Genomic DNA, 24,652 nt, shown 5'->3' with positions numbered 1-24,652 from the left:
GAAAAAGACAACAATGTGTTCTACATATCTTTGTAATTATTTGTGAAATTACTTGCAGTTTCTGAATGAAAATAAAAAACACTGGGTAAAAAAAAACAATCTGAGTTGTTTTCAACCCAAGGTCTGGGTAAATATAGGACAGAACACATGTTGGGTTAATTTTACCTAGCAAATTGGGTTGTTTATTTTTACAATAATACTAGCTTTTTTTTTTTTTTTTACTAGCCTACATACATGAATTAATGTTTACGGATTAACTTAAATCCTTACAACCACTGGTTTGCATGATATATTTAATAGTATAGCATATTTGATATCATTTTTAATACATATTGCCTACATTTAAGCTTGTTTAAAAAATATTAGAAGTAAAAATTAAACATTTAGAAGTAATTCAAGTGTAATTGACCAGTCTCTGTTGTCCTGTTTCCACCGTAACGGCGCTGGATCACGTGCTGGAGATGGCTCGCGTTTGGCGGGGGAACTGCTAACTTCAGACCTGACTCACATCGCGCCCCTGTCTATTGCTTTGCATAGAATTAAACGATATACGAAACAATAACGAATTTTTTAGATAAAATAAAACGTACACAAACCTGTATTTTACCGAAGACATGCACCAATTTGACAGAGCTGCACTGCTCTCTCCTGAAGAGGTCGCAAAAAGCCTGCGATAAATAACTCAACCCCTGGGGGTTGTTACGTCTGACCCAGGATCTGGGTAACACAAAAACTACCCAAACACTGGGTTGTTACATCTGACCCAGGAGCTGCGGAACACAAAAACTACCCAAACACTGGGTTGTTACGTCTGACCCAGGAGCTGGGGAACACAAAAACTACCCGAGCACTGGGTTGTTACGTCTGACCCAGGAGCTGGGGAACACAAAAACTACCCAAACACTGGGTTGTTACATCTGACCCAGGATCTGGGTAAAACAAAAACTACCCAAACGCTGGGTTGTTACGTCTGACCCATGATCTGGTTAACACAAAAACTACCCAAACACTGGGTTGTTACGTCTGACCCAGGAGTTGGGGAACACAAAAACTACGCAAACACTGGGTTGTTACATCTGACCCAGGAGCACAAAAACTACCCACACACTGAGTTATGATGTATATTTTTTTCATATATTTTCAATAATGCTCTAAATAATGCACAATAACAACAATTAGTATGGGGTTTCATATAGGCTATTTGTGAGGCCGATGCATTATAACGATAAATGATGATAATTGTTCAACATTTTCTATAGACCACACACCTGAGAAGAAAGAGTGATGCTGATTTAGATTTGCATTTCCACATGATTCCACAAGAAATCAGCTTTTGACCCTGGTGTACGGTAAGCACCACGTGTGGCCGAACAATCATGTGCATGTTTCAGGAAACATTTAGGCCTATATTTTTATGTGCATGTTTTGTGATTGATTCATACAAACACATACATTTGTAAACATAAATCACACCATTTGCAGAGCCCATGATCATCATCAGCGTGGAGGTAAATGGTGCTCTGGGGTCTAAACACACAATCCCTCGAGCAAGGACTGGAATTTTAAGCAGACCGTTGCCATGTTTCTGTGGGCGATGGCTTTCTCATGTGCTCTATGTTTGGAGCAGCTCTCACGAAGGCCTGAATGAAGCATATCTCAGTCCCGTGAGAACACTGCGTTACCAGACCCAGGAAATGTGCAACCTTGGTGTGTCAGACCAATGACAAATTCAAGACAGACTTGCATGAAAACAAAACTTTCCTGTCCTTTCCTTTCAGATATGCAGACAGAGTCATATTGGGCTGTTTTCTTTTTACTGTTTTTTTGTTTCTTTTTCACACACAAAGACTTCAGAAGATTTGAAAGTGCATGGGTCATATACACTTATGGTGCGTTCACACCAGACGCGAATGAAGCGTGAAGCGTGAGTGATTTACATGTTAAGTCAATGCAAAGTTGCGATAGACATCCTGCGGCGAATGAGGCGGCGCGAATGACACGGTGCGAATTGAGCGTTTGACGCGCGTAACACGTGATTCACGCGAGTTGAAAAATCTGAACTTTGGCGAATATTCGCGCCGTGTTAACCAATCAGGAGCTTGCTCTAGTAGTGATGTGATTACGACGTATGGAGGACAAAATCATTGTCGCTGTATGTGGATACCTGGAGCTGTACGATACATCTACATAATGATGGACCCAGACACGGCGCCGAACGAGTCTACGCCGGTTTTCAGCCTTCCATAGCACATAAAGCGCAGATACCCTCTCAACAAAATCCATGTCAGCCATTTCGCAACGAGACTGGAGCCGCCTGGCAGAAGCCCCTCCGTGACGTGAATTCGCGTCTGTTGTGAAGTGAATTTCAAGCGCGAATGAAGCGAATGAAGCGAGTAAACTCAAAATGTTCAAGCATCCAACTACTCGCGTCTGGTGTGAACGCCCCATTAGAAGTAAAGGTTTCTTTTTTAGGGACACCGGTGGCCGTTAAGTGAACTGCAGCCAGCAACTTATTGCTCATGCGTGCTCGCACTCGTGCACATGTGTTGGATGTGATTCAAGGCACTGATATACTCACAGTTAAGGTCTTTTTCGTTTTTTGCTTAGAAGTAAAAATAAATACTTTTGCATATACTGTTAACAAACATTCAGATGCCATCCAAACTGCTGAGAGGGACATTTAGATGGATATGTAAACATGTGCTGCACGCTTTTCTCTCTGATAGCGATGTGGATATGTTTGCACAAGCTCTGCATTTCACCGGCATCATGTCGACAGATGAGGTAATTAAAATTACACTGTTATGATAGTTTGATTATAAAGGAGGCTATATTTATAGACTATATAGATTTGGCTATGTGAGACTACATAGTTTCAATTAATAAATTTTTTTGCATGACTCATTGACATGACAGTACAGAACAGCTATTTTGTAATTAATTGTTCAGTACATTGCGTTAATTTCAAGTGTCACTGAAGAGAGGCTCTCGGGAACGTGCGTAACCGTCACGACATTTCTATTTTCCCAAAACTTCGAGTCCTTCACATAAAAATAAGTATACTGAATGTTTTTTGGAAGGATGTTTTTGCAGTGTTTCTTCACCAGAACAATAAAAACATGAAATAACAGTACAACCTACTGAAGAGATGTAACCATACGTCTGTCCCTCACAGCCTCACTTTCGTTCCCATTTCACGAGTTCACACTTACAAATAATCAGATAGTAAATAGTACGTGGTATGCGTATTTGGCGTGCTGTCCGAGGAGAGGGCTCCGAGCTCGGTATTTTGGCCCGAACCCAGAGTACTCCCCCTCGTATTCTGGTTAGGAAAGTAACCAAGCAAGTGTGAGGAGACGGGGTGGTGGAGGGATGCTGTAAAACTGTCGAGGAATATGGATGAGTCGACTGTGTCTATATATATAATATATGTTTTCACTCATGCTGATTGGGTAGATATGTTGATTACTGATTGCTAACAGCTGGCTGAAATGACGTGATGATTAGTCAGATTATTTGAACGTTGCTCCTCCCAAATTTTGTTAATAAAACATCATTAAAAATCAAAGATGGCGGTGCTATGAAAAGGTGTATAGACAAAGTAGTAGGAAGTAGAGGAAGGTCGTGTTTATTTATTTATTTTTTTTCGTTATTTACGTTTCGTTACAATCTGTTCACACATTGACAATAAAAAAACGATTCATACATGAAAAAATCTTACATATAACCCCTTTAACATCTATGGAAACATGGATGTTTTTTAGAATGGAAAAAGGTTCTTCAGATTCTTTAGGGAAGCAATAATGGTTCTTGTATTACATCCATCGCTACGAAAAGGTTCCAAAAGGAGGTTTATTTTTAAAAGACCTACTTTTATGATGCTTTTTTGTTTAACTTGAAGTCAACTGAGCAAATTTATTCTCTTAAACATTTCATTGTGCACAATTCTTGCATGCACATTATTCCAAATTTTAAAAATATCTTTTTTCTTTTCATTGAATGTCGTGTTTTACTCATATATTGTTACGGAATTAAAATGGGTCTCGAATGGCATTTATTGTTGAATTTAACAGCCTTTGGTCAGTGTTGACTTTCATCAAATGCAAAGAAACGATTGGAAATTCTATGAAACATCTCCTGTTACGTTTCACAGAAGAAAGAAAGTCATATGTCTTTGAATATCATGAAGTCATCAGTGATTCATTTTTGTCTAAGCTATTTACTACTGCTGATTGGCTATAAGTTTGTTGTGGTGCTCAGTGTAATCCACTTTCAACAGCGTTTTTCAGAAATCATGAAAAATCAAAAAACATTTTGTCTGATAAACCTGCTCTCACATTGATAATTCTGCGTTCCACAGTGATTCATTGTGACTGTATTATTAGTAGTGTCCCACTGCGTTTGACCTTCTGTGCCTTTGTAATATATCATTGCACTAAACTAAATTTACATTTACAAGTAAAATGTTGGCCTGATGCCACATAGCAACACAGGGATAAAGAGCTAGGGAGACAGTGAATATGACACTTGTACAATAAATGTCTGCTTGTTGAGAATAAGTGGTCAAATGTGAGGCGCCAACTGATCTGAGATGCTCTCTGTGTCTCTTCATCCTCAGAAATGCTGTGAACAGTGCTGATAAGATGTTGAAGATATGGGGGAGGGTGTTTGGACTAATCAGAAGTAGTACTTCTGCAAAAATAACCTTCCCCAGATGACTCAGTTTATGCTTCCGTAGACAGGCTTTTTTTGAGTGCTGCCATAAATCAAAAACAGCCATTCTGAGATGCCACAACAGACCACAATGTGTTTACTATATTAGTGCTGAGACAAGCCTCATGATTACTATTGCTCAAAATCAGAGTTGTGCTAAAGTATAAAGTTCGGTGAATAACTTGCCCTGAATTCAGGCATGAGTGACACCTCAAATCATGCAGCTGGTTGTGAAGTATATTACATCTCTAGGCTTACTTGTGATTTTCAGACAATAAAGCAGGCTAACACTAAAATAAAACAGCAGGGACCCAAGCCATATCTATCGACCGGAATATCAAACAGACTTATGGACGGACTATTTTGACTAAATAATCACCTAGAAACCACCCTGAAGACCCTAGCAACCTCATATTGCACCTTTGGGGCATTGCATTCTGGAATTGGCTTTGTAAAGATATATATGATGCTGCATTAGAATTTGGCTCAAAAAAGGTCATAAAACACAGCTGTTTTTGGTGCAGCAATCCTTGACTAACCAGGCATGTGATCAGCTAAAGACCAAAAAAAGAAGCAATAGTTTCCTGGTAACTACTACACACTAAAAAAAATGCTGGGTTAAAAACAACCCAAGTTGGGTTGAAAATAGACAAACCCAGTAGGTTGGGTTAAATGTTTGGGTAGTTTTATTTAACTCAACTATTGTTTAAAAATTACTATATTGCTCGCTTAAAATTAACCAAAAATATGTTGGAAATTAACATTTATTAATAAGTTTAATGAATAATAATTAAACAATAAACATTTATTAAATTGCTTATTATTAAATGTTCACCTTTTGATTATTATTGTTGCCTCTAGTAATTATGCTTCTGATTTTTAATTTCCAACCTATTTTAGGTTCATTTTAAGACAGCCATATAGTCATTTTTAAACAAAAGCTGGGTTAAATAAAATTGCCTCGTAGCATGTCTGGGTTAAAACCACCCAAATGCTAGATTTGTCCATTTCAACCCAACTTAGGTTGTTTTTAACCCAGCATTTTTTAGAGTGTACAATAATAATAATAATAATAATAATAATAATAAAATTGTATTTAAATTTTAAAAATAAGTCTTGTACAGTTTGTATTTAATAATAATAATTAATAATAATTATTAATGTATTGGTATTAATGTATTATAATAATAATAATTATTATTATTATTATTATTATTATTATTACTTTTTTATTACATTGAATTATTTAAGTTACAATTAAATAAATAAAAAATGTACACTGTAAAATAAAAATGAGTATTTAATAATAATTATAATAATTTTATTTACAGAACAACAGTAAAATTACAATACTAATATTTATGGCTGCCTTAATTTCTTTGCAGCTTTTATTTTGGCGGAAAAACTACAGCAAGTCTTTTGCTGACAACAGATTTATAAACTATTTTCGTTACAAATTTGGGAAGATAGTTGGTGTGTGTTGCATTTTCAAAAGCTCATTATAAGTGACTCCAAAAAAAAAAAATTGTATAAACATGGAAAAATCACATCCTTGCTAAAATTATAAGAGGACTTAAGGGAAAAATGACATCTTGTAAGAAAACAAAAGTACAGTCATATGTTCTTGATATATAAGGGTTGTAGCATCCCATGAGATCCAGGTTTGAACACAGACTGCATCATTTCCCAAACATCCCCATCATCTCATTTCTTGTCTACTTTTACAAGAAACCCCAAAATATTAAAAGCAAACACAGTTTTTATTTAATTTCTCATCTGTGATGGCACATTTCCATGTAATTGTGAATAGCCGTCCGTCACTAGGGGAATGTGACCACTGCTGGAATGTCATAGAAACCATGATGACATTCTCATGGTGGGTTGTATCGGAAGCTTTGCTAAGTGGGACGATTCATCGGAACTATTCCCAAAACACTTATGATACAGAATGTTTTATTGGATATTATCCATATTGGAATCACACGATTTTCTTTCATTTGAGAAACAAACACAATAACAGAAGTGCCGCTTGTTATAAGGCATTTAAGCAACACAAGTTGGTCATTTTGAGGTCATCATCACATATTCATTATGATCAAGGTCAAGTATCAATATCACATGGAGATTTGTGCGTTTCCCAGATCACAGTAATGGAAACACAAATGATGGGAAGAGTGATTGTTGGTCCCAGGGTGAAACACATGGAAAGCCGTATCTGACGCTCATTTTTGACATACAGTAGCAGGGGTGTACAGATAATAAGGCGACCATGCAGGAATACCAATAAGATCAATTCTTTGTTCACAAAGGTTTCTGTGCATCACTATTAATCATCAGGTGACATGGGTTTTCTGTAATGGAAAGTCTGATTATACTCAATGCAAACAACTCATGGCCATTAACTGTAGTGCAATTTCAGAAAACTGAACAAACAAGAAAGTATAATACTCTTTTCTTTTTTGTATATAGAAACAGGGCTTGACATTAACAACCGCCAAATGCGGGTGGATTTCAGCAGTGGCGTGTAACGCAGTCACTTCTACTAGCCACTTCGGCGGGTTGAATTTTATATATAATACACATTTTTCAATTGTAGTCTTTTAATAAGCCATCTGAAATAATGTAGTGTTGACAAAAATACAGATTTTTCGATACATATTGATACTGAAATATCTGAAACGCTTCCAGTACTCGTTTTCTGCAGAACAGATACACAATACCAGCAGTGCTTTCTCTCTCTCATCTCTCCGACAGTGAGTTGACACACAAACCCGCCTCCCCTCACTCACTCGTTTCGTTTGCTCAGAATAAATATTATTGGTGTTACAGGGTTTTAATTTCAGCATGGGATTGCGCATAATTTTACTCATTCCCGCAGATTTTGTGCTCACACCCAAAGTGTGTGCAAATAAGATGGGCTCTCAGTACTAAATTGAGTCCTTTTTCACTGCTTATTGTGCACAAACAGTCAAATACACACAAAATAATGTCAAAATGCCGGTCTTGGCGAGTATTCACATAAACACAGTCAGTTATGTTTAAAGTGAATATAAACAGTTGCAACAGAAAACGCATGTGTACCAGTGTAATGGATCTGTGCGTCAGGTCTTAAAGTGACAGCAGCCTAATTTACCTGCTGCCAAATTCTGAGATAATATTATTTATCCACATGGTATCAATGTCAAAATTGTGGCCAGTGAAAATGCTGAGTGGCTAGTAACCAATAAGCACAGTGGCTGGTGAGCAAAAAAGTTAATGTCAAACCCTGTATAGAAACACTTATCAGACATTTTTAAAATAACTGTAGTCAATAACAATAATATTAATAATAAAATTGCTGGTATTTATCATCACAGATCCATGCAGAATGATGTCCACCATAATTTCCAAGCAAACAAACACGTGCACTGCCTCCTTTTAAAGGAATAGTTCACTCAAACATGACATTTCTGTCAGTGTTTGTTCATGCTCATGTCATTCCAAACCTAAAAACATAAAACAATGTGCCCATTTTTGTCAGTCTAAAAAAAAACACACACAAAAATACAATAAAAGCAGCATAGAATAGTCCATAAGACTTGTGCGTTATATATTCAACATCTTCTTCTGAAGAACATGACAGCTTTGTGTGAGGAACAGACTGAGTTTAACCCTGTAAAGGCTACTGTATCATATTTGATATGAAAGGATTTCTAAGGTCTCTTAATTATCAACATGATCAAAACTTTGCTGAAAAACTTGTTGCACACAATCTATACAGGCTTCTGCTGTCTGATTGATAGTTCATAGTTTTTTTAGCAAGAAAAAGGCCTTTTAGTATAAATCATCCACCTTCAGCTCGTGGTTCACATGTATTTTTGCTGTGAAATCTTTACTGATTTTTTATAAAGTAAATGCAAAAATAACTTTAATATTGTTAGTACTGTTTTCTTACTGGGCTGAAGCAACTTAGGATAACTTGATTATCCATATATTAGAAAAATCATGTTCAAATGTGAGTATCAAAAATGATCATCAGGCTTTTAAGGAAAGTTTGTTTATCTCTCAATCATCATTGTATTGCATTGCATTATATGTTTTAAAACTACAAAGCTTTAATCATAAAACTAAGCATTTAAAATGTCATCTTATTAGGACATTATTGGCAGATATAGGGGCCCTATTTTAACGATCTAAGTGCATGGCGCAGGTGCCAAATCCACTTTTGCTAGTATAACGACGGAAAAAATGGTCGGCGCAACAGACGCGTGGTCCAAAATAGTTGTACCTAGTCTCTTAATGGATCATGGGTGTGTTTTGAGCGTAATGTGCAATAAACCAATCAGAGTCTCATCTCCCATTCCCTTTAATTCGCTATTTACATGGTGGAATATAGACACGCTCAACCTGACGAGTCAGTTTAAATACATGTGTGTATTGACACAGTTGATCAAATAATTAGCCAATTTCATTCGTCATTACTGCAAATAGGTAATTCTGATACATGCAATGACTATCCATTATGACGTGTAGCCATTTTTATGTACACAATAATAATCTTTTACATTGTAATCCTTTTATTTAATAATTTTTGTGTGCTGCTGTGCGTCCCTGTGTGTGTAACAAGCAGAGTGTACTCACGTTGTGCACCCGCATATAGGTGCATATTACTAATGCTCCCTTTTAAATAACATAAAAAAAAAGAAGTGGTTTTCAGTTGCCTCAAAATAGCAACACGCCAACAATGCACCTGAACACACCTCGTTTTCAGACCAACACACCCATGGGCGAACAGATGGGCGCAAATGCATTTGCGATTTAAACGACGTGCCGCTGGACGTGAAATTGATAACTGCGTCGGGCTGAAACTAGCAAAAAACACTTGTGTTGCACCTGGCGTTGCATTGCGCGTCAGAATTTCATCTTACTTTTTGTTCATAGAAATATCATCATCTGCACCAAATTGCATATTTTTGCTCAGTTTGGGCCTCTGAATAAAATTAAGGTCAATTATGAGCTCAATATTCTCAGTATGAACCATAAAAGCCTGATGTATCAAATATGATACAAAACATAAACACATATGCAAACTTTTTTTTTTTTAGATTTTGCTCAATAAACTGTTCCATTTTAAAAAAAAATTGATTTTTCGGACTATTACTTCATAATTCCGGCTTTACAGGGTTAAGTCATTGTGCATTTACCTCCATTGAAGCTGTAAAATCTCATGTGTTTCAACTCATCGACTGTCATTCGACAGGTTTAGAACAACATGTGGGTGAGTAAATAAAGACAGTGTTCATTCACTGGTAAACTGTCCCTTTAATAAGCATCAACAGCTTTGCAGCAGCTTTCAATGTTCCCAGCGCAGATCGTTTCAGTTCAAAGCGTCTGGCTTTTGTTCATCAGTTTGTGTTCTCGAGTCTGAGACTCAAGTGGCAAAGTGGCATCACAGCCAGTGTGAGTCTCCTTAGAGTGATTTCCCCAGCGTGCTGCTCATTCACACCGCATCCCCATCCTCACACAGCGAGAGCTGATGGATTTTGATGATGGGAAGCGAGTTGTGCGCAGGCGGCTCAGGCTGCGGCGAATCCGTTTTCACGCAGCAGCACGTCCTCACCAGGTTCTTACCACACATTCCCGCCACTTTTGCTCCCACGCTCACCCCGGTGCTGACCCCGGTCGTCCCCACCGACGAAGTCCGGGAAGGGGCCTGCCAGTCCCGGCCGTCCCTGGAGGAAGGGCTGCGGGACAGCACTATGGAAGAGGACGGGCTCAGACGGGATGGATTGTCAAGGCTCGTCAGGCCGAGGATCTGAGACTGGCCGTGCCGCGGACTGTGACTCTGGTACAGCGGGTGGGACGGCGTGGATCTCTTGCGGAGGCAGCGCGCGCCCAACACGCTCAGGAAGGCTTTCTTAAACTCCTGACTGGAGCAGGGGTAGATGATGGGGTTGATGCAGCTGTTGAAATAGCCCAGCCAAAACGTTATCTTGAAGACTGTGTCCGAGGGTCTGTACGTCGGGAAGATGGAACCTAGACAGACAAAAAGTGTAAGGAATTTTACTAGTCTGGCATCATAAAAAGTTTACTACTTATTTTCAATCACCATTAATGAGTTTATCAGTATACTGTGATCAAAGCTGAATTTTCAGCATCATTACTCCAGTCTTCAGTGTCACATGATTCTTCAGAAATCATTCTAATATGCTGTTTTGCTGCTCAAGAAACATTATTATTATTATTATTATTATTATCAGTGTTAAAAACAGTTGTGCTGCTTAAAGGAATAGTTCAGGGAAGAGAAGAAATTGTTGAATAAAGTCATTCTGTTTGTTTTTGCGTTTTGATCAGTTTAATGCATCCTTGCTGAATAAATCGATTTGTATGTACATTTCTGAAATCCGTTACTTGAACAAAGTCACCTCTGATAACAGATCACTCTAAATTGTAATGTAGACACATGTATTTTCTGTAAAGCTGCTTTGAAATGATGTGTATTTTGAAAAGCACTATACAAATAATGAGAATTGAATTGAACATCAGCTGAAAAGGAAACATGAAAATCAGATTTTACATTATGTGCACTGAAGAATCATGATAAATGTAAAACAAAGCTAGCAGATAGATGAGTTTCCGTGCAAAGTGAAACCAGTTCACTGATAAAAGAACAGTTTCATGTCTCCTACACACTGTCTGGTTAAGATGTGCATGTGACCACATCCAGTAAAATTCATCTGGATTCGGATAATAATGGGTAACCAATCGATAAATAATGTAAGGCTCTTAAAAGATGGTTTCATTCCCTCAGATGGGGAAGATTAATGGGACCTGAAATTAAGGTGCAGAAAATGAAAAAGGTTATGTCTGGAAAAGAGAAAAACGTGTGAATGCTTCAGAAAGCATCGTTCTCACCGCCGTTGCCTCTGTGTGACAGGACAGATAACTACGTCATGCATCACAATGCCGGCCAAGTCTTTTTATAGCATCTGATCTGATCTCACGCTGGAACGTTCCTCCGTTAATCAAGGTTAATAGTTTTATTCAAATTGCCATCATAAATCCGGCTCAATTTGATCAGAGAAGGTCCCTTCAGAGGAAAGGAATTGTTCGGCGTTATAAAGGACGCAGGCACAGAAAAGAGAATCACATGGTTATATATTTAACCGTTCACACACCCACTGGATTTTTCTAATACCGCGTTGACCGTACCATTAAAAGAATTAAAGTGTCTAGCAAAACCACCTGGCCTTGAGATGCAGCATCTGTCTTCAGCGTTAAAAGCTGGAGCGTCTCGTAACACACTTTAAGAGCGAGTCTAGAGGGGCTTTTACACACACAGGGTAGAAGATGAAGGAGAGCCAGAGACTGACAGACAGGGCTGTGGGAACAGTCTCCAAACGCCACACTTTAATCATTACTATCTGCAGGCTGAACCAGAGGAAGAGGTTAAACTGACGTTTCTTCATCTACATTTTAGTTTCTGTCCACCAAGTCATATTTCACCCCAAAATTAAAAGATTATTTATTTTGCATAAAGAACATTAAGCCTATTTTTAGGACCATTAACATTTTGGGGGGTTTCTTTATTTTGCAAATTAAATGTAACCTGGAGTGAAATGTATATTTTGACATTATTTTCATAACAACATATCTTTGCATCATGTTTGTAAAAAAAAAAATTAACGATTCGAAGAAAATTCGTATAAAAAATAAATGATGAAAATTAATGATCATAAAATTATAAATATAAAATAAATGTTTTCCATTTTTTAGGTGACTTAGCCCCAAAGAGAGACAGATAGATAGATAGATAGATAGATAGATAGATAGATAGACATGTAGACAGATGGATAGACATGTAGACAGATGGATAGACATGTAGACAGATAGATAGATAGATAGATAGATAGATAGATGACAGAGAGACAGATAGATAGATAGATAGACATGTAGACAGATGGATAGACATGTAGACAGAGACAGACAGATAGATAGATAGATAGATAGATAGACATGTAGACAGAGACAGACAGACAGACAGACAGATAGATAGATAGATAGATAGATAGATAGATAGATAGATAGGGTAACACTTTAGTATAGGGAACACATATAAACTATTAACTGTGACTTTAGGTAGGATTAAGAATGTAGAATAAGGTCATGCAGAATAAGGCATTAATATGTGCTTAATAAGTACTAATAAATAGCCAATATTCTAGTAATATGCATGCTAATAAGCAACTCGTTAAAAGACCCTAAAATAAAGTGTTACCGATAGATAGTTTATAATTTACTTTTGCTGTTAAAAAAAAAAAAAAAAAAAACTGTAACCTGGTCATATTCTTAGTCTTGTTAGATTCATCCAGCTACTGATGGTAACAACTCATCCTCAGAATTGTTTATCAGGAGTCACAATGTGTTTTAATGTATAAAGAGAGAGGAAAATATAAAAATGGACACATTAAATGACTGATGTTCTACCATCTATCTCGAGTGATGTGTGCGGAAATATAAATAGTGGATCTGACTAAATGATGCGTTAAATTGAAGGAAGTCAAAATGAGAAAACAAAAGCGATTTCATCCAAACCCATAATGATAATGACTGAAACGCAAACGCTTTCTACTGGGAAAGTGTGTTTCCTCGAGTCAAACCCTGGGACTTTCTGTGCGACTGTGGATAAAGGCTCTCGTAAAAATCCTGAACAATGAAAGTGACTGTTTATCAGGTCAGATTCCATCAAAAGTTATGTCCTCGGTGCACTGAGGTGTGGTTTAAAGCCCTTTACGAGCCGTAGAGGACGGAAATAAACAATCATACATCTGACGCTAAATCAAGCCACCAGGTCCTGCTGAAGCATCACATTGCATATGCATAACAGCGCTGTCCTTGACTGCTGGAACGCCTCTGTTAGTCATCATTAGAAAGGGCCGCCGAGCATATCTGGTGTTGTCAAAAAATTGACACGGCCGTATGTTGCAGTACAGTGACTGGGACATTCTGAGGAAACTGTGACATTTGTGTCTGGACATTTTCCCAGTAATTATCATTTGAAATGATGACTGATGGTCTGAAATCATCAGGCCCAAATTATTTTTAGAAAAATCATGTTAAAATGCCAGTATCAAATACGATCCATCAGGCTTCTGAGGAGGGTTTATTTGTTCATCTCTCAATCATCATTGTATTGTATTGCATGTTTTAAAACTACAGAGATTTGATCATAAAACTAAGCATTTAAATATCATCTTACTAAGACATATTATTGGCAGATATAGCGTGACGACTGATATTTATATGCATTTCATGTCAGTAGTCTGCCATACTGTTATAAAGATCTCACTGATTTACATTACAATCAGAATTTCATCTTACTTTTTGGTCATATAAATATCAGCATCTGCACCAAATTGCATAGTTTTGTTCAGTTTGAGCCTCTGAATAAAACCTGAGGTGTTTTATCCTCCTTGAGTTTGAGCGCCATATTCTCACTATATCATATGAGCCATTAAAGCCTGATGTATCATATGATACAAAACATAAAACACATATGCAAACTTTTATTTAGATTTTGTTCAATAAAATGATCCATTGACTATTACCCTCCAATCCTAAATATGTGGTTACAGCCTTGCAAAGTACCAGTTGCTGTCATTCCTAACCCAAAAGCACTCCATGATTTCCACTCCACTACAGTAAATTTGTAATACATAAATGCTTTTATAATTTAAGTAGATAACCAAGTCATTTTTTTTATTTACATTCAAAATGTTAAAGGGTTGAAGGTCAGTGCAAACATGACTAATAACAGCCTTATGAAAGTGTATATCACTGCACTGCACCACAATAGTCAATCAATATTTTTGTACTTTGGGCCAAGAAAAAAAGTCTATCAAATTTTCACTATGATTTGTTTTTTCCATACATTATTATATAAATGAACTAGTGAGCTTGATAATGCCAATTTACACATAATCATAATGAAATACTGATTAAGTGTATAACTTATCTATTCACACCATCTAGTTAAAATACTTTTATGATCTTAAATCCTCAAATATGATAAATATGAAATATGATAAATATGAAGTTTGAAAGATCTGAGTAGAACTATTTTTGTTAATATTTTCAATTAGTATTTCTATTATTTTAATTTTAGTTAAAGTTAAAGTTGTAATTTTGTGTGTTTTGGCATTTTTATTATTATAATTTTTTAAAAATGTCTATATATTTTTTATTATGTTTTTTGTTTATTTAGTTTTGGTTATTTTACTTCAGCTTAAACTAAACAAAAATGAGAAATGTTGCCTTGGCAACTAGTTTAATTTTAACAAGTTTAATTCTATATATCCCATTAAAATGAATGCGGAGATGCAAAGTGGCTGATATTCTATGGAAGCTTGTTTCTGCCATGAAATAAAAAATAAAAAAATCGCAAATGCAAGTTTATATCTCATAATTCTGACTTTTTTCCCCTCAAAATTGCGAGATATAAACTCACAATTGTGATATAAAGTCAGAATTGTGGGATATAATGTCAAAATTGTCAGGAAAAAAATATTTTTTTTATATCTCACAATTCTGCCTTTATAACTTGCAATTGTGAGTCTGTATCTCCTAATTCTGAGAAAAAAAGTCAGAATTTTGAGATATAAAGTCAGAATTGCGTGATTAAAAGCTCACAATTGCGAGAAAAGAAAAAATTCTGAATTTTTCTCAGAATTGCAAGATTTAAAATCTCAATTCTGTGAGATATAAACTTGCAATTGCGAGAAAAAAAGTCAGAAGTCACAATTACCTTTTTTATTTTTTTTTTTATTAAGTAGCAGAAACAAGCTTCTGCAATATTCCAATAACAAGTGTTTAAAAAATGTATTATTTTAAAAATTCACAATTTTTGTAATACTGAAGTTAAATCAAATAATGTGACTTATTTTAGCACCCTGTTCATTATATCAGTATAAGCCATGGAGACACAAATGTCACTGAGAATGAATCGACTGCTCTCAAAAACTTGTAGACATAAAAACGTTTGCCTGTGCTTTTCTTAATGTCAAGCCCGCTGCTCTTTAATATTAGCTCGAATGTAATATTAACCACAGCAGATACTGATGCCCATTATTTATTAAAGCCTCACGGATCCCAACTGAATTTTACTCCATTTATGCATCCACTGTGCTAATGCTTCCAAAAATACAGGATGACTGATCTCGTTTTCAATTCCATTTTTTCAGCCTGAGCAGTTTGGTACCTCCCGTCTCATTTCCCATGGTTCCTTGTCAGGGCAAATGATCAGAGAAAATAGAGAGTTTATGCCATGTGAGAATTTCAGAGATGAATTCGGTGTTAAAGATTGACCGAGGGCTTATGCACACGTCACGGTATATGACCGTGTACTCCCTGAAATACAAGCAGTGCTTTGGTCACGCAACTCATGCTGTCTGACGCAGGTTTGACTGGAAATAGACGGCACAGAGCACAAGTCTCTAGGAGTCTCTAAGTGAACTAACAAACCCTGAAACAGACTCTGCTACAGGTGATAAAAACATCCAGGAGTGCGTTTCCCAAAAGCATTGTTAGCCAACTATGGTTGCAAGTTCCGTTGTTGCCAACGAAGTCTGCGTTTAACTCCACTTTTAAACATACACTCAAAAACTTCCCTAAGCTCTTCCCCTCAAGGGAATCCTAGCCGCCATTTTGAAGTGTGTTCAACCACAGCAAGTGGGCGAGGGAAGTTTATTTGGACAGACCCTTGACCCCTCAATTTTGGCAGAGGGATTGAGTGAGTCAGGCAGATCCATAGACCACAATGCAACACGATAGTGATGTCACTGGAGATTGCGCTTAATTTACTCCCCACACACACACAACTCTAGTTTATGATATTGAAGTTATTTTGACTTTTTACCGCATAATACATGTAGCTTCCTTAAGCTGACTGTTATAGTTTATTGTAGTGTTATTAGGGGTGTGACGAGACACTTAGCTCACGAGACGAGACACAAGATTGGGTTTACGAGACAAGATTTTTGCACAGTATTTTTAAGAAACCCTCAATGACAAAATTCATGACTGGAAAATTGGTCTGCAGGTGCATTTTGAAATGTTTTAACTAATCATCTTTTAATAAATGTCATTTCAGTTCTACTTTCTGAGTTTGAATTATCATATACATTGAAAGACAATAATACTCAAGCACTGTAAAAGGTTTTTGCCGCAAACTCAACTGACTGGCTTCTCTCCTGTATGATTTCACATGTGTCTCTTCAGACATGAATTATGAGCTTCCAGAACTTCTGATTGAGGATGTGTGTGACCTCCTAATTGAACTCCTTTCCACAAATTGAACATAGAAATAAAAACAGTATAAATAACAAAAATAAATAACAGTTTCTTCTTAGTCTTATTAAGTGCAAACAATAAGTGCAACCATAATCAAAGTACTCTCTCAATATTCAAAGTGCAAACAGAGACCAAAACAGACCAGAGCTAAGAGGTGTTTACAACTACACAGCGCAGCTCAAGATTGGTTTGATATTGGGAGACAGGCCTATGTAGCCTAATTTGCGCGCACCAAGGAGCTCGCGTTTTACTTTCGCTTTCGAATTTGTGATCGCACACTCTGTGTATATGGAGCGGCGGTGCTGAGCGCGCATTCTACAAGATAAGACATTTATCAGAGGCTTAGGCTCTGTTGCGCAACGAATCCTCCGCCATGGTCTTGTCAGTCATCTCGCCTTACTCTCGTCACGTGATCAGTGAACTCTGATTCCTGCTGCACTGTGTGTGACTCTGCAGCTCGTGCTGGATGAGCAGAGCCGACGTTTACAATTGAAGCGTTATCCAACTGGATTAAGTGGTTTTTATTTCTATAAAAAAATGCAAAACGACAGTGGAGGCGGTGCTGCGGTGGCACTGTAATGTAATGTACACGTAGAGGTGTATGCTAATTTCATCTTTACGCTCCATCATGGCAATATCGTATGACAGCTTTTCACTCAAATCTCATCACATTTTAATGTGTCACACCCCTAATTCTTATCATTTTTGTTTGTGTAATTTTATTAAATGTTCTCTAACAGCCCAAGCATACATACAGGCCTATAGAATGATGCATAAAACAAATTCATAAGGAAGAAACTGTAAATAATAAATACGCTTCATTTCGGACTCCACTGAAGGGCTTAGGGTTTTCCATTTAAACACATTGCAAGGGTTCCACCAGTAGTGGCCACTTGTGCAACGTAAGCAATGACATACATCCAAGGGAACAAGACAGAGGGAAGTTTTTACACGGCTCTGTGGAATACTTGATTCTGATTGGTCAATGGCACCATCCAGCGGTATGTTATTCCCCGATAACAACCGCTGAAAATAGTTAACACAGGCTCATCCGGGTTACTGAAGTCTGCAGCGCTATATGCTTGCTAGGAACGGGTTTTCCTTGTGGAAGTTTTGCCTTTGGTAAGCTAATAAAATATTAAAAAGCAGTCAAATTTTGCGTAGTTATTTAATTATGTCATCCGGTATCGCGGACTTGCTCTCTCGTTTCATACAAACGCAGCTGCTGCCATTTTGCGACTATTGTTTTGTTCACTATAATGGATTAAGATAAAAAACAGGTACGATTTTAAATCATTTTAATCTCAGATCAATATCTGAGCTCAATATTTCGTGTCTAATTATTTACTTATGTGGCAAGTAGCCATGTAATAAGCGGGATAATGAACATCCATCCGGTTGTTATCTCAGAATAAACCCCTTCAGGCTGATACAAGACCCCTCCGCTTCGCGTCAGGGTCCTGATCACCCTGTCGGGGTTTATTCTGAGATAACAACCGGCTGGATGTACATTATCCCTAACTTAATGCACAGCTAGCCGTGGATTATCCCTTATATATATATATGTGTGTATATATATATATATATATATATATATATATATATGTAAAACAGAGGTTGTGCTTGAACAAGAAAAAATTAAATCTCTAAATAATATGGTACTGATATATCACAAAGAAGAATTTAACAATTTAAGAAATAATAAACAGATCAATTCGAAAATCCTTGCATCATCAGTGCTTTGTCCCTAAAAATGAGTGTTCGCCCATGTAAAACTCAGTGCCTTGTTGCTATGCAGTTGCTAGGGTGTTCTTGCCGGTGGTGGCTTACTGACTCTCTAACCCTTTAGAACAACCCATAACTATTGAGGATGCACAACAAAAATATAGTAAACTGTTTACCATAGTGATTTTTCACTGGCTGCTATAAGTCACTGTGTTCATGCAGTATTATCACACTGACTTTAATGCAGTGGATGTTCTTGAGACTCAACCAGGCATAAAAATGATTCTCTCTTCACTGCTGCTACTGCATTGGAAGCATCGAGGGAAAATTTAAAAGGAAGAATGTCTGTCCGAAGGGCAAATTCTTCATCCTAATACCGACATTTGTCAGCAAAATCCCCTTGATATTATACCATACAGTATGTCTCCACCAAACAGCATCTATAAGTCTTTCTGCTCCAGGCGTCCAGTGGATTCTGTGATGAAAATAGCATGTAATTACTTCACTGGGAAAACAATTAACCTGTTGTTTTTAATTATCACGGATTAAACTGTGACTTCATTATGAGTGCAAAATGTCTCTCTGCTCCACCGTGAGATGCTATACATGCAAAAATAGAGTCGCATCGATCAGCGTAACATTAAACGAACAACTTTCCTATTGAACGCAGTGTTTTAGATTTCACTGCTACTACAGATGTGGTTGCAGAGCGAGAGCGTGGTCGTTTTTGTCTCGGACTGAGTCATGCTGATAAGGTCATTGAATCCCCTGAGCTTTATTAAACACTCTGTTTTATGCAATTTAATGCCAGTTAATTAGCAAGCGTTTCAGTATTGTGCAAATCATGTTTCTTACAAATCTACATGCGGATTCATAATAATTTTTTGTGTCCTTTTAAGTTAACAGAATCCCATGTTTACCACAGATTCAGAAAACTATGTTATTTGTTTGCATTGGCCTTCCAATAATACCGTTTACTGGATTCTTTGTTTTTTTTCCTGACTCTATTTTGTGGTTTAATTCGGACTGACCTTGAACCGAAAGGTCTCACAAGAGCCCTTTTGCAGGGGTGGGAAATATAATAACAGCTAAAATTCATATCTGGGGAACCCGAGAAGCTCAGCTGTGCATTAAGGGAATTACTGATCGTTCTGACTCTCTGTGAAACTCATTTCTGGAGCCAAACATGTTGCGTAAACACTCTTGACCCTGTTGTCTGAGAGAACGCTCTAAACGAAGGTTTAAACAAACATCTTTTAAACCACTGGTACAACAAAGACTTCTGCTGCACTACAAGATGTGCGGAGCCACAAGCGAGTTGATTCTTTCAACCTGTATACTAAAATTGCAAGATGAACTCTAATTGTGCATGCTAACAGACAAAGCCCATGTGGACCTAAATATTTTCCTGATCTTCTCAATTCTCCACATGGCAGCATTTTACCCACTTGAGGTAATTATTTTCCCCATCTTCTAGCACTTGGAAAAATTTCTGTGCATCTGAATTTCAGACAGGAAACCTAAAAAATGTCCCTGTGCATGTCTGTTAACCTATTTCTGTCAAGGAAAAGCGTGAAAATCACACATACGGACCAGATATTACACACACTGAAAAGAAAATCCCAGCTCAGAGGCAACTTTTCTTTTCTAATGGTTTTCAAACCTATACTAATTTAATCCACACTGTCCTTTTTGAGGTAAGTTTGTGGCCATCTTGTACAAAGTACACTGTACAACTCCAGTCAATCTGAATGGGGAAAGGTCAACATGTCCTAAACTTTGCCATGCTTACATTTCAATAACACAATGCAAAATCACCAATACAATCAGGCAAAAATTATCTCACAATTCTTCCATATAATACACTTGCACATTCTAGACAAAAAAGACAAGGCTGTGTTTTTGCCAAACAGGTTATTGGCTCTTTTAAGGGTTATTCTAAAAATATGGTGACAAACATTCACAAATAATGAAGAACAATTGCATATAAAAGGCCTCATTAAATATTTTTACTCTGTATTGTTTCGCACATTGTGAAAAAAGCAAAACTGTGAAAAGAGAAAAACAAAAATAATTAAAATTGTCACTTTTTTCAATGATTTCATCAACAAAATGTGTTTTGAAAATACAAAAGCTGTGAAAAAATACTTCCAATGTCAAAGTTCAGAAGAAGGAAAAAATGGGCTGTTCAAACAGTGCACATGGTGGATTTTTCATTTAATTTTAATTTATTTTTCATAAGTTTAATTTAAACGTGATATTGGTGTAATACTGTTTAATGTTAGTATGAAAAATTCTGATTGGGGAAAAAGAAGATTTAAAATAAAGAACAAAAGTCATAAAATCTTATTTATTTTGTAAAATGATCCTTAACTGAAAGACAAGGCCTTTTCCTACAGCCGCCATTTTTTCCCTGGAGTGTCTGTTTACACTAAGAGTAAATAGCCTGTCTTGTTGATCGGCCTGAGTTTGAATCTGCCTTCTGCCGAACTCGCTCTTCTCCCTTTTCAAGGGGTGTCCAATCCTGCTCCTGGAGGGCCACTGTCCTGCAAAGTTTAGCTCCAACCCCAATTAAACACACCTGAACCATCTAATCAAGGTCTTACCAGGCATAATAAAACTTACAGGCAGGTGTCTTGAGGCAAGTTGGAGCTAAACTCTGCAGGGCAGTGCCCCTCCAGGATCGAGTTTGGACACCCCTGCCCTTTTCCCATCACAAATCAGATTGGAAAGGCATTTATTTTCAATAGAAATTAAGAAAATATATGAAAAGTGGAAATAAAGTGCTTAACAAGTGTTTTAATAGGCTAATAAAGTATTTATCGGGTAGATGTAGGTGTAGGGAGAGCTTTATTGTCCCAATAAAGTGGCATCCATTTAATAATTTTAATAAATATTATTATTTACACTCTGTTATTATTGCATGCTGTTAATGTACAACAATACTGAGGTGCAAATAGCATCTGCCACTATTTATAAGTATAAATAGCATCTAACAACTATTTGCACTTATTGCAAAGAACTGCTACTTTTATATAGTGTAAATATCATCTACAGCTATTTGCACTTAGAGTAAATAGCATCTATTGCAAAGAAAATGTTATTTTCAAATAGCCGCTGCCTTTTTTTTTCCTCGTTTATTTTTCTACAAGTGCTCTTTCATGTCAAAGTGTATTTTTGGCTTGGATTTTCATCAGACACTTCCAAAAAAAGCTGGTATTTGCCTATAATCAAATGTAGAAAGTGAAACACTTACTGATTGGAAGAACCAGGAAAAACGGAAGCCAACAAAGGACAAAGCATCCAACCACGATGCCCAGGGTCTTAGCTGCCTTTTTTTCCCGTGAGAACTTGAGCAGACGCAGTGTGAAGTGTGTCCGGTTGCGCAAGGCCTCGTCCTCGGACACCGTCGCGTTCCCGCGGTGTATCCGCAAGGTGACGGCCTCCGCTGCATGATCGGACTTTTCCGTTTTCTGTCCACTAATCAGTCCTCGAGTCTCCCTCTTTGCGACCACGTACACGCGGCAATACATTGACAGAATCACCACCAATGGGAGGTAGAAGGACCCCAACGCAGAGAAGATGGCGTAGCCGGGTTCCTCGGTTATCTTGCATATGGATTCGTCATCTGGCGCCGGTTCCTTCCAGCCAAAAAGAGGTCCGATGGAGATGGTGATTGATAGAGCCCACAGAACTATTAATGCAAGCAATGCTCGTCTCTCCGTCATGATGGACGGGTACTGCAAAGGATAGCTAACGCCAATATAGCGGTCCACCGAGATCACGCACAAGCTCATGATGGACGCCGTGCAGCACAGGACATCCATGGCCGCCCAAACATCACAAAAAGGCCGTCCGAAGATCCAACGACCCAGCATCTCAAAGACCGTGGAGAAGGGAAGAACCGTGGAGCTCAGCAGAAGGTCCGCAACCGCTAAGTTCACGATGAAGTAATGCGTAACCGTGCGTAGATTACGGTGGCAAGCCACCGAGAGGATAACCAAGATGTTGCCCAAAACGCCAAAAACGATGAAGATCGCCAACACCATTCCCAGAACGACGGCTTTCATGACGTTCAGCTCCGGGGCGAGAACTTGGCTGCAGTTGCTACAGTTCTCGGAGAATGACTCCGGGGTCATGTTGTCTTTGAAGGGAACCATCTGTTCAAGATGTCCAGGCATTTAATAATGGTCTGATTGTGAGCCAGGTGGTATCCAGTTCAGTTTTGCACCTTAATATCGGATTGTATCCAATGAAAAGTTGAAAACGATTCTACTGCATTGGCCGTGGTACAAGAAAATCAGGGCATTTCCAATAGATCTCTGAGGGAACGGGATGAAATTTAAGCCTCATTTCTCAATGTCCTAGATGAGCTTTTAATGATGCATGTTCGTGGAAATTCGCTGTGGGTGAAGAAACAAACATGGGGAACTAAACATATTATGCTGAGGAGAATGTCAGGTTCTTTTGTCATAAAGTCATAAATTCGAAGGATGTTTTGACATATTCATAACCATGTGCAGCTGCAACATCTTAGAGAACAACGAGAATGGCACAAACGGCGTTGTTGCAATTTATGTGATCTATTAAGATACAAAAGAGGTTTGTCTGTAATTTCCAAGCATGAGGTTTGATGCATGAGTGATCTGTTTTAGATGTGCATCAATGCATCGATGTGTGAAGGTGTCAAAACGCTCTGCAAACCTCCAATTTGCTTTGCACATTCATAAAGCACTGTAAATGTTTTAACAGACGTTGTGAAGGTGAAAGGCTTCTCATCTTTTTGCGCACGTCTGCCATGGTTGGAAACGGTCCACATGGTGCTGACGGTCACTCGTAGATTCACGCTGAAAGTCTGCACGGCGTTGGCTGATGTCACTGGCGGATAACAAGGTCGAAGCTAAAAGCACTTGGGCATGTGCTGAGGAGATATTTTTGACTGAAGAGCAGTTCTTGCTGCAATTTTTAGGTGAACAGCTTCAATCAGAATAGATTTGGTCGTAAAGCAGCCATGCTGGTTTGGTTTGAACACTGATGAACCCTGAAAAACAGGGAGAGAAAGTGGAGTTTTATCAGTGAAGTGGATTCATTTATCAGACAGGGAACTTTTAAGCCATTACTCATGCATTATAATGAAGTGTGCAATCGTTTGGCATAAAATTATGAACCGGTTCCAGTGAATGATATATAGATTCATTAATTCATATTTCTCTGATAAAGGACCTGCAAATGGATTTCTCTCCATGAGTGATCGTCACCAAAACAAATGCTTTTATTTATGTTTCTCCTGAAGTGAATCATTTACTGTGATGTCAAACACAAAATCAAATGGGACAAAATAAAATGAATGGTCACTGTTTAATACACACAAATCAGACTAATAGATGATCAGGAAGATTTTAATATCTATCCTAGGCAGTACAAGTCAAATAACATATATTGACAAACAGTGTTGGGGGTAACGCATTGCAAGTGATGCGAGTTACGTAATCAGATTACTTTTTTCAATTAACTAGTAAAGTAACGCATTAATTTACAACAAAATAGCAGTTCAAATAAGTAATGCAAGTTACTTCGTTTTCCCATTTATTGACTGACACCACTCCTGTCCCCATGTTGAGAGAAATTGGGACTGCAGAGGTGTTGTGTGAACATGATGGTTATTCTAGACTAGTTATAGACTAAATGCGAACATACATTTAAGCTGCGTCCGAAATCGCGTACTGTCGAGTAGGTAGTAGGTACTACATTTGAATTTAAATTTACTTCACAACCGTTGAAAAAGTATGTTCTATATAGTATGAATGCCTGTAGTATGAATGAATTCGGACATACTATTTCCGCCATGTTGTTACTGTCACATGACCATTCACAAATCCGTGGCCTC

At 37.6% G+C, this 24,652-nt stretch overlaps 1 protein-coding gene across 1 annotated transcript in view; it reads right to left on the bottom strand.

Annotated features, from left to right (window-relative positions):
* Positions 1-6,649: 6,649 nt before the first annotated feature.
* adra1aa (adrenoceptor alpha 1Aa) overlaps positions 6,650-24,652 on the bottom strand; it is a 29,691-nt gene continuing 11,688 nt past the window's right edge. The window contains exons 2-3 of the mRNA XM_051904465.1: positions 22,022-23,806; positions 6,650-10,728 (exon numbers count right to left, since the gene is read on the bottom strand). Coding sequence (XP_051760425.1) covers positions 10,193-10,728; positions 22,022-22,946 — 1,461 coding nt within the window. The 5' untranslated portion in view covers positions 22,947-23,806 and the 3' untranslated portion in view covers positions 6,650-10,192. The remainder of the gene's footprint in view (positions 10,729-22,021; positions 23,807-24,652) is intronic.

The sequence above is a fragment of the Ctenopharyngodon idella genome, chromosome 8 (assembly GCF_019924925.1).
Source record: "Ctenopharyngodon idella isolate HZGC_01 chromosome 8, HZGC01, whole genome shotgun sequence".
NCBI classification, from domain to species: domain Eukaryota; kingdom Metazoa; phylum Chordata; class Actinopteri; order Cypriniformes; family Xenocyprididae; genus Ctenopharyngodon; species Ctenopharyngodon idella.
The sequence above is the reverse complement of the archived record's forward strand: the minus strand, read 5'-3'. Positions and strand labels throughout refer to the sequence as shown.